Consider the following 15601-nt stretch of genomic DNA (forward strand, 5'->3'; position numbering starts at 1 on the left):
TCTCTCTCTCTCTCCCTCTCTCTCTCTCACTCTCTCTTTAAAAAAAAAAATATAAAACATGACATTCTAAGATATTAAAAGCATATCTCCTAAGTCTACAGAGAAATATATTCATTATTCACTGAAATCTGTCATAGAATTGATGTTTTTAACATGAATTTAATCTCGGTATGAGCAATTTTTTTTTGCTTGTTCTGCTTTTCCAGGAAGGGAGAGCATAAGGGAGATACTGGGGATTAAGCCCAGAAGCACTTTACCACTGAGTTACATCCCCTGCCTTTACTTTGAGACAGGGTCTTGCTAAATTTCAAGTTGATGAAGCTAACCCTGAACTTTTGAACTTCCTGCCTCAGCCTGAGTTGCTGAGATTAAAAGTATACGCCACCACACCTGCTGATTTTCTATTTTTTTCTTTCTTTTTTTTTTTTTTGTACTAGGGATTAACTCAGGAATATTCAACCTCTAAACTACAACTCAGTTCTTTTTAAAAATTTTATTTTGGGGCCTGGGGATGTGGCTCAAGCGGTAGCGCGCTCGCCTGGCATGCGTGCAGCCCGGGTTCGATCCTCAGCACCACATACCAACAAAGATGTGGTGTCCCCCGAGAACTAAAAAATAAATATTGGGGCTGGGGATGTGGCTCAAGCGGTAGCGCGCTCGCCTGGCATGCGTGCGGCCCGGGTTCCATCCCCAGCACCACATACCAACAAAGATGTTGTGTCCACCGAGAACTAAGAAATAAATATTAAAAAATTAAAAAAAAATAAATAAATAAATATTAAAATTCTCTCTCTCTCTGTCTCTCTCACTTTCTCTTTTAAAAAAAATTAAAAAAATAAAAATTTTATTTAGACACAAGATCGCACTGAGTTGTTTAGTACCTCACTGTTGCTGAATCTGGCTTTGAACTTTCTACTTTTAATGAATTACTTTTTTTTTTTTTTAAAGAGAGAGAGAGAAATTTTTAATATTTATTTTTTAGTTCTCGGCGGACACAACATCTTTGTTTGTATGTGGTGCTGAGGATCCAACCCGGGCCGCACGCATGCCAGGCGAGCGCGCTACCGCTTGAGCCACATCCCCAGCCCTAATGAATTACTTTTTAACAAAAAACTACCTAATGGAAACAATCCCTTAAATATTAAATTTGTTAGGGAATAACATACAATACCTGTAAGTGGTCCAACATTCCAGGCAATGTTGTTGCACCACCCAATAGCCTGCACCCAATGCACAGTGCCTGCATTTATCCAGACCAAATCTCCAGGTCGCTGAATAAATCTATACACAGGAACATTTGCTTCATAAAGATCTTCAAGATTTGGCCACCAAGAACTCATTAGAAAGTTCAAATTATTTCTGGGGGAGGGGGAATAAATAATACAAAGAATTATTTTTCATCAAAGATCAGAAAATAATTTTAAAAGTTTTAAAAAAATTCATATTTATTTCATTAAAGAGTTGAGCTGCACAAGCACTGTAAAGAGAACTGCATTTTTTAAAAGTGAACACTTCAATGTGATAGAATCCATATTTCGAAAAATTAACTGCATGTGAGTATTGGTTGACTTGGGCAAACATTAATGACTATGATCTTTATTTTACTATTCAAACACCTAAAAGTTAAAGTTACATTTAAAAATAGAACAACTTCTAACTTCATTTCAACTGAAGAAACTTTTAATATCTAGTTTCTATAATACAGAAGATGAGGATTATATCAAGTCATTTAAAATCAGAACCAAAATATTACAGATAAAAGGATTAGAATTTCCTTTAATTCCTAAGACAAAATTGAAGTGAGAGTCGTCTTCTAACTGTTCTAAAATATAAGCAAAAAAGAGGTATCTCTATGTGGGCTTAGCAATTAGTTGACTAAAATGAAGTTGTTGAGTAAAACTATCAAAAGAAACACATATATGTACATATAAGGTTTATTTATTTATTTTAAATACACTGAGGATTGAATTCAGGGATGTTTTCTTTTTTAAGTGTTTTGGTAACAGTGACTGAACCCACGGGAACTCTACACTGAATCATATCCTCCCAGCTATTTATTTGTTTACTTATTTATATTGGCTGTTTTTAGTTATATATAATATATGTAATGAATCATATATGTATATGATTCATATTAAATCATCAGAAAAGCATAGCATATAATTTGTTCTAATTCAGACCCAAGTTTTTTCCCTTTCCCTTCCCTCTGCTTCACTTCTTCCTTCCCATTTCCTTCCCTTTTTTCTATTGATCTTCTGTATTATAGATTTTTTTTTTTTTTTTGAGACAGGGTCTTGCTAAGTTGATGAGTCTGGCCTTCAACTTATGATTCTCCTAAAGGTCACTGGGATTTCAATCATTGTCACCATGCATAGATAGTTAAGGCTTAATTTTGAAGTCTAGTTTTTTTTTTTTATCACTCTCCTTCATTACAATATAACTGTTGTGATTCTTTTATTTACATTGATGTTTTCACAAAGAATTTGATGATATACTTTACTTCAAACTAAGTTTTCTCAAGAAGAAATGTATACATTAGAAACGTTAAGATATAAGAAACAGCACTTGTTAAAATGATAAAAGATGATTTGTTGACATAGATACTTATTTTCCTCCTTTTCTCCTTCTAAAACTAGTGTGCGTCTACAAGACCCTAACAAATGAAGGATAAAAAAAATCATGTTTTCTTCATACTTCTCAAGACTTTTCAAAAAGTAAATAAACAAAAAGAAAAAAAAAAGCTATAAGTATCAAATAAACCTTACCCCTAGTTTACCCATATACTACAAATTGAAACTGAAGAAAACTAGAGAAAAAATATTTTTTAGTTAAGAAGGAAGAGGGGAGGAGGAGAAGAAACAAAACTAACACAATTAAGACAAATGGACTGAAAATCAAAATACTTGAGTTTTATATGTAGAGCAACAAACTACATGAATTATGTATTTCAGCAGCATTGGTCCACATGAAAAATAAAATTTGAGTGAAATTGTACAAAAGGCATCTACTTTCTGCAACTTAAGGTAAATAAATCATTTTAACTTTGAGACAGTTAAAATAAGTGAATCATTTCACAAAAAAATTGATATTGTTATTCCAAGTTCAAAACTTTTTGAATATCACTTGTTTTCAACTATCTTTGAATGAAGGACACCTTTCTAAACAAAAATGAAAGAAAACAATAATCCAGTTTCAACTCAGAAATAATGAATAAAATCACAACTTAAGGATAACAAATACAAAAATATGTATAGTAATATCAAGAAATTCTTTATTTAGTACACTGGACCTTCCCATGACACTTTTCTCTTAAATTTCCAGTTTGCTGCTAAAAAACAGTTCAGATTAAAACGTTTGCTGCTAACTTTTAAACTCTGAAAATTTTTTGTTACATCGAGAAAATCATACAAAAATAAATAAATAAAGATGGAAATTTGGGGGCTGTGGATGTGGCTCAAGTGGTAGTGCCCTGGCCTGGCATGTGCGAGGCACTGGGTCCAATCCTCAGCACCACATAAAAGTAAAAAAAAGATATTGTGTCCACCTCAAATAAAACAAACAAACAAAAAACCAAACAAACAAACAAAAAAAGATGGAAATTTTGGGTAAGTTATCTTTTAAAAAAACTAAAATGCACTTATTACCAAATAAAACATGTTTTTTATTTAGATTGTCCAGTAAGTAAAAATACAAGCAAAAATCTAAAACAAAGAATTTTGAATATTTTCAGCCAAAAGAAATAATGTGTAGGGGCTGGGGTAGTGGATGAGCGGTAGAGCCTAGGATGTGTGAGGCCTAGGTTGATCCTCAGCACCATTTAAAAACAAATAAATAAAATAAAAGGTATTGTACCCAACTACAACTAAAAAGTAAATTTAAAAAAAAAAAATGTGGTAGCACATGCCTGTAATCTCAGCAGTTTGAGAGATTGATACAGGATATTAAAGACAGCCTCAGCTAAAGCTAGGCACCAAGCAATTCAATGAGACCCTGTTTCTATACAGAATACAAAAAAAGAGCTGTGATTGTAGTTCAGTCGTTGAGTGGCTGACTGCCCAAATGTAATCCCCAGGATCCTCCCACCAAAAAAAAAAAAAAAAAAAAAAAAAGTTTAAGGAAATAGATATGTTTAACCTCATGTGAAAATTATACAATGCACACATGTATTAAAGCATCACATGGTAAGTTTTTTTTGTCAATTAAACATAAAAATACTTAAATTTTAATTAAAAAAATTACTGAGTTTGGGGTCTATCAACACTAGAATTGTTGCCTATCACGTGTGAAACTCTGATTTTGATCCCTACCACAGAAAACAAAAACAAAACAAAAAAAATTATTGTGTGATATACATCTGAATTAATTTTAAAATAGATCTTACATATGAATGAATATGAGGCTTCTGTCCCATTTTATCATGTGTTGTATATATACAATATAGATTTTTCCCCCTAATTCCACTGTCAACTTTGAAAAACTAATGAGAGTCCCTTGTATGAGGCACTGATAATAATGTTATGAGGCTGACTCACAAAAATACACAAAACTAAGTTATTAACAAGCTATAGAACAATTTATTTTAGAGTTCTTAACATTTAAAAAAAATAATTATAAAAAGCCTATTTTTCCCTTAAAGCACATCTATCAAAAACATGTTTATATCAATTTTTTAACTCTAACATAAAAAAAGAGTTTACTTTCTATTCTCAATTTTTATCTATTACTAATTTAGAGGCTGTTTTTTAAATATCTTTAAGTATCCCATGTAACAAAAAATATTTTGATTTAAAATCAAGTCACTTAAAATAAAATTTCTGCTGAATAAAAAGTAAAAATCCTGCAGTTCTATGACTTTGTATTTTGTCTGGTACAAAAAACATTTTTTCACAATCAGATATTAAAAGAAACTTTAATTTCTGAAACCTACTTTTCACAGAATTCATTCAGAACACCCCAATAATCTTCAGGTACAACAAACCATTCACAATCACCTGGGCCAATGTTTATGTTAACAGAACAGAAATTGTTATTTTCTTGGTGACCTAAAAAGTAAAAGAAAATTAAAGTCATTATCATAGTAAAAATTTAGTAGAGAAAATGCCTTTAATTTACTGGAGAATTTTGAAGACTAAGTGAAAAAGAGACATCTAGAAGTGAGAATAATACATTAAATCCAATATATACCTTCTAATTATGATTTCCTCTTTCCTTTTGATACAGATACTATCAAAAATTAATAAATTTAAAAAAGAAAGTTTTCAAAATGTAAATGGGGTTTCAGTCATTTTGTAGGTGCTATCACATCCCAACCTGATGTAAGGTAAAAACCTGTTGACTCTTTCATCATGGGTAGGTGGATAATACTGCTCATGGTTTGAGGCTTTAAAAACTAAAATTAGAGCTGGGCATGATGGAGCAAGTCTGTAGTCCCAGTGGCTCAGGAAGCAGAGGCAGGAGGGCCATGAGTTCAATACCAGCCTCAGCAAAAGCAAGGTGTTAGATAAAATACAAAATAGGGCTGGGGATGGAGCTCAGTGGTCCAGTGCCCCTGAGTTTAATCCCTAGTACCCCTTCCCCCAAAAAATTAAAATTAGAGAAAGGCATGGTGGTGCACACCTGAAATCCCAGAAACTCTAGAGGATGAAGAAACAAGAGGATCACAAATCTAAAGCCAGTCTGGGCAACTTAGTCAGCAAAAAGTAAAAGTTGCTGAGAACATAGTTCAGTGGGCCAATGCCTCTGGGTTCAATCCCTTGTACCAAAAAATAAATAAAAATTAAAATGAGAGTAGCTGGAACACCATAGGCAAGGCCATTCACTTACCCATACTGGAAGAGCTACAAGTACCATATATATGATCTGATCTTAAGGTCTATGAACAATCTGAATTTTTTTGAACACACAAGAGCATTCAGATTGTGAACTCTATTACACAGATACCATTTTTTATTTATGTAACAATAAAAAACAAAATTCACATAGAACAGCAAGCCAAAGTACTGTTTCTTTTAATTATATCTAGCAAACAAAACATATCAGATTTCTGCCAAGAAATTCCTTAAGGTTCCATAGGAACGTAAGTTGAAAAATATACTAATACTCCCTTACTTAACTAAAAATCCCAAACATTTTAGACACTCTGACAAAAGACATCATATTTTACCTCCTTTAAATTTTTAATGAAAAGAATACAATTTCATTACATGCAATTTCACTTAAGGTTTTCAAAATTAATGGTTACAATTTTTGTGCTCAAACTATATCATTCATTGGCAGATTTGCAAAAATATTCTTATGTGATGTTCTCAGAGACCTACTGAATAGCAATATCATGACTTTTTAAAAGTCAGAAATGAAAGCTGATTCTCACTTCTTCTACCAAACAACAGATTGATAACATTATTATTATGAAGTTACACTGCATTCTTCAGAGCTCAGAGACGAAAATTTTCTGAACTGACTCAAGAAAAAAAACACCATTTGTCACTGTTATTTGAATATTGCTGGCCATGGAAATTTTGTTGCAGCCTTTGAAATTTTTTTTAATTAATTAAACTTCCAAATTAAACAGTTTAAAGAGATCTTACATGTGAAATTTATACTAAAGTAACCTTATTTTGAAGACGAAAAAAAATTTCTCAGATCAAAATTAATACAAAATCATCAATTTTTGATTTCTTTACAAATTTCAGTTTCTATAAAATAATAGAACAAGCTAGATCTTCATTCCTATGTATATTTGCAGCATATAACAAGCGAGATTCCCATTCTCACATATATTTGTAACATATCAAGTCTCACATATATTTGGAAAATATCAAGTAAAACTTTGATTATCCTAGCCCTTATAGAAGAATTCTGTTGACTACTACTTTAGATAGTTTTTGTAAATAGGTTTTTTAAAAATGAAGGGGAAAAAAAGGAACAAATAAGTAAAACAGCAGTACACTGTATTTTAAGTATTATCAATAAAGTTTTTTTTTCACATATGGTTCAAATAAAGAAGTTCATGATAAAATGTGGTTCTTTCTTACAATAACTGTAGTGAAAAAAAATTAGAAACACCTGACAGTTTGCAGTCAATAGAATAATAATTTATGGCCTTTACTCAGTAAGGGACTTAATTCTCCTTTCCTAGTTTAATTTTTTTAATTACTTTATTCTCTACACCAAAGGGAACAAAATAATACTGATATTAGTTATAATTACAAACACTTATTACAAAGAAAAACAACTTCAAAAAAATTATTTCAGTTTTAGTAATTATAAATAGATATAACCTATTCAATAAATGGTAAGGATCTGAACAGACATTTCACAGTACAATTGATCAACAAATATATGAAAAAATGTCCAACATCTCTATTAATTAGAGAAATGCAAACCAAAAACGACACTGAGATTTCATGGCACTTTAGTCAGAATGACAATTATCAGAATACAAGCAACAATAAATGTTGGTGAAAATGTGTGGGGGAAAGGTACACTTATACATTGCTGGTAGGACTGCAAATTGGTGCGACTGCTGTGAAAAGAATTATGGAGATTTCTCAAAAAACTTGGAATGAAACCTCCATTTGACTCAGTTATCCCTCTCCTGGTTTTATACCTAAATCACTTAAAATCAGCATACTGCAGTGACACAGTCACATAAATATTTATAGCAGCTCAATTCATTATAGCTAACCCATGAAACCAGCCTAGGTGCCCTTCAAATGATTAATGAATAAAGAAGTTAAAGAAATGTGGAATGTATTCACAATGAAATATTACTCAGCCATAAGGAAGAATGAAATTAGGGCATATGCTGGTAAATGGATGGAGCGGGAAAATACTATGCTTAGCATAATAAGCCAATTCCGAGAACCAGAGGCTGAATGTTTTCTCTGACTATGGATGCTAATTCATAATAAGAGCATGGGGGGCTAGGAAAGAATAGAAGTAATTTGAATTATGCAGAGGGGAGTGAAAGGAGAAGAAGGGATAAGGGGGTAGGAAGGACAGTAGAATATATTGGAAATTATTACCCTATGTTCATATATGATTATACAACTTGTGTACCTCTGGATCATGTACAACCAGAAGAATGAGAAGTTACAGTCCATTTATGTATGATATGTCAAAAGACATTCTACTGTCTTGTAACTAATTAGAACAAATTAAAAGAAGAAAGTAAATAAATGCAAAGATATTGATTCTGTGTGTTTTTTGATTTAAACTTTAGTTTTTCAACTATATAATATATATTCATTCATAAAAATCACCTGGTGTTCTACTGCCTGGAACTTTCATATATAATTGAACTGTATTCATGCCTGGGATGGTATGACCAACATGGCTTAGAAGATTTCCTGCTGATACAACACGTACAAAAGCAGGAAGTTTAGTCAGCTCATGTAACTGCAGCTTCCACCTGCAATAAAATAACAGATTGAAAGTGAAACTCTTTGCAAATACTAGTGAGAATTAATCAGGTCCTCAAAATTCTTTTTTTTTTTTTTTTAAATATTTTTATAGCTTTATTTTATTCATTTATTTTATATGGTACTGTGGTTTGAACCCAGGGCTGCACACATGCTCATCAAGTGCTCTACCACTGAGCCACAACCCAGCCCCATCCAAATTCTTATGATTCAATAAGAAGATGTTACACATAGAAATATTTTAATAGTAACAGTAAAGTGTTTTAATTTTTTTCAAAGAGAAAAATCCTAAAATAGAGATCACCAAAAAAAGTCTCATATAAATTTATAAAAGCCTAATAAGTGAAATAAACAATGTACTTTCTTTTTTTTTTTTAGCAAGAGAGAGAGAGAGAAAGAGAGAGAGAGAAAGAGAGAGAGAGAAAGAGAGAAAGAGAGAGAGAGAGAGAGAGAGAGAGAGAGAAAGAGAGAGAGAGAGAGAGAGAGAGAGAGAGAGAAAATTTTAATATTTATTTTTTAGATTTTGGCGGACATAACATCTTTGTTTGTATGTGGTGCTGAGGATGGAACCCAGGCAGCATGCATGCCAGGCGATCGCGCTACCACCTGAGCCACATCCCCAGCCCTGTACTTTCTATTTTTAAGCTTGTAAATTCGTATGTTTTTTCCAGAAGAAAAAATTCTAATTATAAGATCTTATACAATAATATATGAGTCTTAAAGATTTTATCCGAAACTTAGATGTCAACACAATATTATGACTAAGTGAAAGAATAGGAAGGAAGGCAATTCTCAATTCTGTAATCCCCTTTGCTTTAGTTAATAAACTTACTTTTTGTTATCAGAGAGGTCAATGTTGGTCCCAAATTTTATGGTTTTAAAAGGTCCTTTTCTTCTCCTTCCAGAACTTAAAAAAAGAGAAAGTATTAGATCCATGCCTTTCAGACAGAAATACAGAGTGGATGCTAAAAATTACTTACTTATCTGAAGATGTGGATTCATTATCTGAATAGTCTTTAAGTTGTGTTTTTCTTTCATTTTCTTCCTACAGAGTAAGCAGAAGATTCACACTTAGTATCCTATAAATGTCCATATTTTAAAAACAGAAATACATGAACAGTTTGTAGAAAACACCTCCAATTTCTTAATTTTTTAATTAAACTTAATTTTTTAAGTTAAATTAAATTAAATTTTAATTTTTAAATTAAACTTAATTCACACTTAGTATCCAAAAAGATTAATTACTGTATGCAACTGAATAAAGTACTCATATAATGTCCATATTTTAAAAACAGAAATACATGCACAGTTTGTAGAAAATGCCTCCAATTTCTTAATATTTTCAAATTAAATAAAGACCCAAGAAATGTTAAATTGCACTGACTTTGTACTCAACCTCTGTATTTACACAAATTAATATTATGAAATTCTGGTATTGTACTAATTTGCAAGAAAAGCAAAAACCTATTCTAATTTTGCTTTGGCTAAAGTTTCTAAGTGACAAAGGAATGTAACTTTTACAGATGTCCTGGGAATTAAAGACAGAACTAATAATAAACAACATTTATAGGCAAATTGTTAGGAAAAAGTTGTTAAAAAATACCAGAAATGGAGAACTAATATTCTATTTTAACATCACAAAGGCAAGTTTTGGGTTGTGGTTGTTGCTCAGTGGCAGAGTGCTTATTTAGCATGTGTAAAGTAGTGGGTTCGATCCTTAACACCACATAAAAATAAACAAATAAAATAAAGGCATGCTGCCCATACAAACTAGGGGAAAAAAAAAAAGGCTTGTTTTGGGGAATAGGTAAGATGATGGAGAGGAACCAGGGAGGGATCTCTAATTTCTCTGCAGCATGGAAAAGAGGGAATGAAGGCACAGCTGATATGGAATGTGGGTGACCAAAAAAATGCTTCAACAATTAACTCTGTCAACATGAAAGAAGAGTAAATGTCAGAGGAAGAATTTACAAAGTTCACAGTTGATGTTCATTGTGCTAAAAGATGTAGAGAGTAAATTTAGAAAATACAGAAAGTTAAAGAAAGATCATTTTAGAAAAAAGAGACTCTGAAAAGGAACCAAACAGAAATCCTGGAAATGAAAGTCAAGAAATCAAATTTAAAATTCAACGGAAAGTAACCGTAATAGATTAGGTGACTCTGAATATAGCTTGTCATAAAAACAAAGTATATAATCTTAAAAATAATGTTAACCATAAAGAAAAGATGTTAAGAGACCATTCCAGCATATTCAAGAAACCAGATTTAAGAATCACTGGGGTAGATTAAGGCTTCAAAAAACAAACTCAAGAAAAGCATGATATTTCAATGACATAATATTAGAAAATCTTTCAAATCTTAGAAATCAAATGAAAATCCAAATACAAAATTATAAAGAACTCTGATAAGCAAGACCAAAAGAAGTCCTCTCCAAAACACATTAAAATGAAAAAATGCCCAATATACAGAATTAGAAGAGAATTTTAAAAGCTGTAAAATAAAAATGGCAGCTAATATTTAGAGGTAAATCAATCCAAATTTCAACTTATTTCTGAATCCAGGTCCTAAAATAAAATCCAAGAATGATACATACCACCAAGATTACTATATCTGGTTAAATTATTCTTCACAACTTAAGATGAAATAAAACTTTCATGATATGTAGAAACTAAAATAATTCATAACTACTATGTCTGTACTATAAAACATAATATTTCATGCAGAAGGAGAAAAAAACCCTACATTTCAATGATATGCACTAGGAAAAAAATTATAGGAGAATCAAATCTAAATTAACCATTAGAAAGAAATCAAAATGGCAGGAAATAAAAATCAACTCTCTTGAATAACTGAATGTAAATAGTTTAAACTCTTCAAATAAAATACACAGATTGGTAGATCCAAACGCCAGGAAAGTTGGCTGTTGTCAAATCAGACTAGTAGACTACAAGTCACAATTAATCGGAAAAGTCAAAGACATGCAGAATCAAAGAGATGGTTAAGAAAATCATCCAACAACAAGATACAATGATTATAAATATTTATGTCCCAAACAACAGTGTTTCTACTTACTAAAACAAACTCTTCTAAAAATTAACAATTAAAAAAAAAACAATACAAAAATACTAGGTGATTTCAATACACTTCTCTATTAGCTAGATTATCCAGATAAGTAAAGATTCTTCAGAACTAAAAAATGTTATGAATTAGTATACCTAGTTGACATCTAAACAATATTTCATCCATTTACAACATGACTCACTTTCTTCTCAGTGGCACACAGAATATTTTTTGAAAAAGATCATATTTTAGGTCACAAAGCAAATATTCACACACACAACAACAACAAAAACCCATAATTCCTTGCATTCTATCAGATCATAAAACAATGAAACTAGAAATCAACAAGAGAATAAAAACAAAACAGCAACAATTCTAACCTAGCAATGAAATAATAACCTTTGAATGTTGAATGGATACCAGAAAAAAATCAGAGGAGACATAAAAAAAATTCTTAGACACAAATTAGAACAATCATAAAACATGTCAAAAATCTCTGGAAGAGTGTGAAGGTAGTTATAACAGGAAAGTTTATAGCACTGAGTTCGTATAAAAACAAAACAAAACAAGAAATGTAAAAAATAAATAATCAAATGTCACACCTTACAGCCCTAGAAAAAGGAGAGCATATTAACACTAAAATCAGTAGAAGATAGAAAATAATTAAAATCAGAACAAGGGCTGGGTATGGTGGTACACAAAGATACTCAGAAGGCTGAGGCAGAAGGATCACAAGTCCAAAGCCAGCCTCAGAAATTTAGCAAGGCCCTATCTCAGAAATTAAAAAGAAAAAAAATTTAAAAATGGGTTGGAGATGTGGTGTAGTGATAAGTGGTGCTGAGTTCAATCCCCAGTACAGGGGGACAAACAAAATCAGAGCCAAAGACAATGAAATTGAGAATAAAGCAAAATAAAACAAGAAGCACAAAGGACCAATGAAACGAAGTTGATTCTTTGAAAGAAAAAGAAAATTGATAAGCCCTTAACCAAACTAATCAAAGGAACGAGAGAAGACCCAAGTTAATAAAATTAGAGAAGAAAAGGCAAATATTACCATAGACACTACTGAAATCAAGAGATTCACTAGAAATTCATTTGAAAACTTAAATCCAATAAGCTAAAAAATCTCAAGTAATGAAACTGAAGCAGCTACAAAAAACCTTTACAAAGAAAAGCCCAGGGCTGAACAAGTTCTACTAAACCTTTTAAAGAAATAAATGCCACCAATTCTTCTCAAACTATCCCATGAAATAGCAAAGAATTTATTTAACACTGACAAATTTATCCTATGAAGCCAGTGTAACCCTGATATCAAAACCAGAAAAGGCACAAAAAAGAAAAGAAAATTTCAGACCACTGTCAATATATGAAAAATTCTTTCATAAACACATTAAGAATATGGTGTACTATGCCTAACTGGGTTTCATCCTTAGGATGAAAGTATGGCTCAACATGTCAAATCAATAAATGTAATTCACCACAGAAATAGAGTTAAGGACAAGAATCACGTGTTTATCTCAGTACATGAAGAAAAACCATTTGACAAAGTACACCGCTCATTCATATTAAATCACTAAAGAAACTAGGCATGAAGGAACTTACCTTACTTAACATTGTAAAGACTATATAAGACAAACCCAATGTCAATATCATATTAAATGGAGAAATACTGAATGCATTTCCTCCAACAACAGGAATAAATCAATGATGTCCACTCTCATCACTCCTTTCAACATAGTTCTTAAAGATTCTAGCCAGAGCAATCAAGACAATAGAAGGAAATTAAACAGATACAAATATTAAAAGACAAAGTCAAATGATGTGTTTGTTCATGGATCCTATATTTAGAAGATCCAAAAAACTCCACCAAAAGACTTCTAAAACTGATAAACAAATTTAGTAAAGTATCAATACACAATATCAGCCTACTAAAGCAACCATTTTCCTGTACTTCACTAATGAATCTGCTGAAAATAAATTAGGAAAACTATGCAATATAAAAGAACTTCTAAACAACAACAAAAATACTTGGATATTAAACTTAATAAAAATTACACAATACTGAAAAAACAAATTGAAGAAGACCTTAGAAGAAATGAAGACCTTCCATGTTCACAGATAGCATCATTCACCTTATTCTGGATAGCTTTGGCTATTCTGAGTCTCTTAGAATTCTCTTACAATTCTTAGTGTCAAAATGGCTGTTCTACTAAAAGCATTATCCAGATTTGATACAATCTCTATCAAAACCCAATAACATTCTTCACAGAACTAGAAAAAATAGTTCTAAAATTCATTTGGAAAAAGTAAGAAACTCAGGGTTGAGATTGTGGCTCAGTGGTACAGCGCTCACCTAGCATGCATGAGGCACTGGGTTGGATCCTCAGCACCACATAAAGATAAAATTAAGTCCACCTACAATTAAAAAAAAAAAAAGTAAGAGACTCAGAATAGCCAAAGCTATCCAGAGTAAGATGAATGATGCTGAAGTCATCAAAATATGGTGCTGAGAAAACGGGAAATCCGTATGTCAAAGAATAACACTTGACCACTGTCTCTCTCACAAAAACCTAGTCAAAGTGAATCAAAGACCTAGGAATTAGACAAAAAACTCTGCAGCTGTTAAAAGAAAATGTAGACCCAAACTCCAACATATGCACAGGCATCAACCTCCTTAATCGAAATTTCTTAAGTGGAAGAAATAAAATAAAAAATAAATACATGAAATTAAAAAGCTTTTGCATAACAAAGGAAATAAGAATATAAAGAGAGATGGGGCTGGGGTTGTGGCTCACTCAGCAGTAGAACGCTTGCTTAGCACGTGCAAAGCCCTGTGGTCCTGCGCACCACATAAAAATAAATAAATATATTGTGTCCAACTAAAAAATAAATATAAAAAAAAAAGAATATAAAGAGAGAGGCTAAAGAATGGGAGATCTTTGCCACCTGCTTTCAATAGGGAATTAATATCCAAAATACCATAAAAAAACTCAACAAAATAAATGGCCAATCAATAAAAAGGAAAAAGAAACAGACACTTACTAAAAAAAAAAAAAAATACAAATAGCCAATAAATATATGAAAAATGTTCAACTCTAGCAAAAAAAAAATGCAAATAGAAACAACACAAAAATTTCATCTTCTAGTCAGAATGACAATTTCAAGAATACAAACAGTAATGTTGATAAGGATATGGAGAAAAAGGTTTACTCATATTGTTGGTGGAATTGCAAATAAGTTTATCCATCTGGAAAGCAGCATGAAGATTCCTCAAAAAATTAAGAATGGAACCATCATATGACCCAGCTATCTTGCTCATTGGTATTTATTCAAAAAATCTAAAATCAGCATGCTATTGATGCAGCTTTATCAATGTTTATAGAAGCACAATTAACAACAGCAATCTAGGTGAATGAATGAAGAATATATAATATGTATACAGATTGAGAATTAATCAGCCATAAAAAATGAAATTATGGCATTTCATCAAATGGATAGAACAGGAGACCATTGTGCTAAGTGAAATAAGCCACACACACAAGAAGTTAAAGGCTGAATGTTTCCTCTGATATGCAGAATTTAGTCCAAAGTAAGGAAAAAAGGAAAGAACAAAACAGAAAAGGAAAGTAGGGGATCCATTAAAATAGAAGAAAGATCAGTAGAGTAATTGAAGGAGATTAAAGGAAAGAGAACAGGGGGAGGAATAAAGGGGAGAAAGAAAAAATATTGGGATTGAATAATTATGTAAAAATGAATCCTAATGTTATATATAACTAAAAGAACTACTGAAGAAATCGAGGTCTGGAGTAGCTCAGTGCTACTGGGGTTAAACAAATTTTTTATATATATATATATATATATTTTTGAAAAACCTTGTTTTGTCTTTTCATATTGGCCTTTCTCTATAAAATGGAAACCTGTATATTTTTCTACCTGTCCCAAATATGAGAAGAAAATGAACAAATTAAAATAAGACCAGGAAGAAACAGAACTATCTACATCAATTAGGAATACCAACTGGCAAAGTAATGGTACACATTTCAAAGTAGGAAGTATCTTCGCATACACATACCAATATACATACCTACTGTATATATAGAGCATGAAAAAAGTTAAGA

At 31.5% G+C, this 15601-nt stretch overlaps 1 protein-coding gene across 2 annotated transcripts in view; it reads right to left on the reverse strand.

The window, feature by feature from the left end:
• Positions 1 to 15601, reverse strand: part of LOC113175910 (lysine-specific demethylase 6A-like) — a 212960-nt gene that overhangs the window by 42542 nt on the left and 154817 nt on the right. For both annotated transcript variants that reach the window (XM_077794197.1, XM_077794198.1), the window contains 5 exons: positions 9404 to 9468; positions 9256 to 9330; positions 8265 to 8413; positions 4928 to 5042; positions 1172 to 1359 (listed from right to left, as the gene is read on the reverse strand). In XM_077794197.1, the coding sequence (XP_077650323.1) occupies positions 1172 to 1359; positions 4928 to 5042; positions 8265 to 8413; positions 9256 to 9330; positions 9404 to 9468 (592 nt within the window). The remainder of the gene's footprint in view (positions 1 to 1171; positions 1360 to 4927; positions 5043 to 8264; positions 8414 to 9255; positions 9331 to 9403; positions 9469 to 15601) is intronic.

The sequence above is a fragment of the Urocitellus parryii genome, chromosome Y (assembly GCF_045843805.1).
Source record: "Urocitellus parryii isolate mUroPar1 chromosome Y, mUroPar1.hap1, whole genome shotgun sequence".
In the NCBI taxonomy this organism is placed as follows: domain Eukaryota; kingdom Metazoa; phylum Chordata; class Mammalia; order Rodentia; family Sciuridae; genus Urocitellus; species Urocitellus parryii.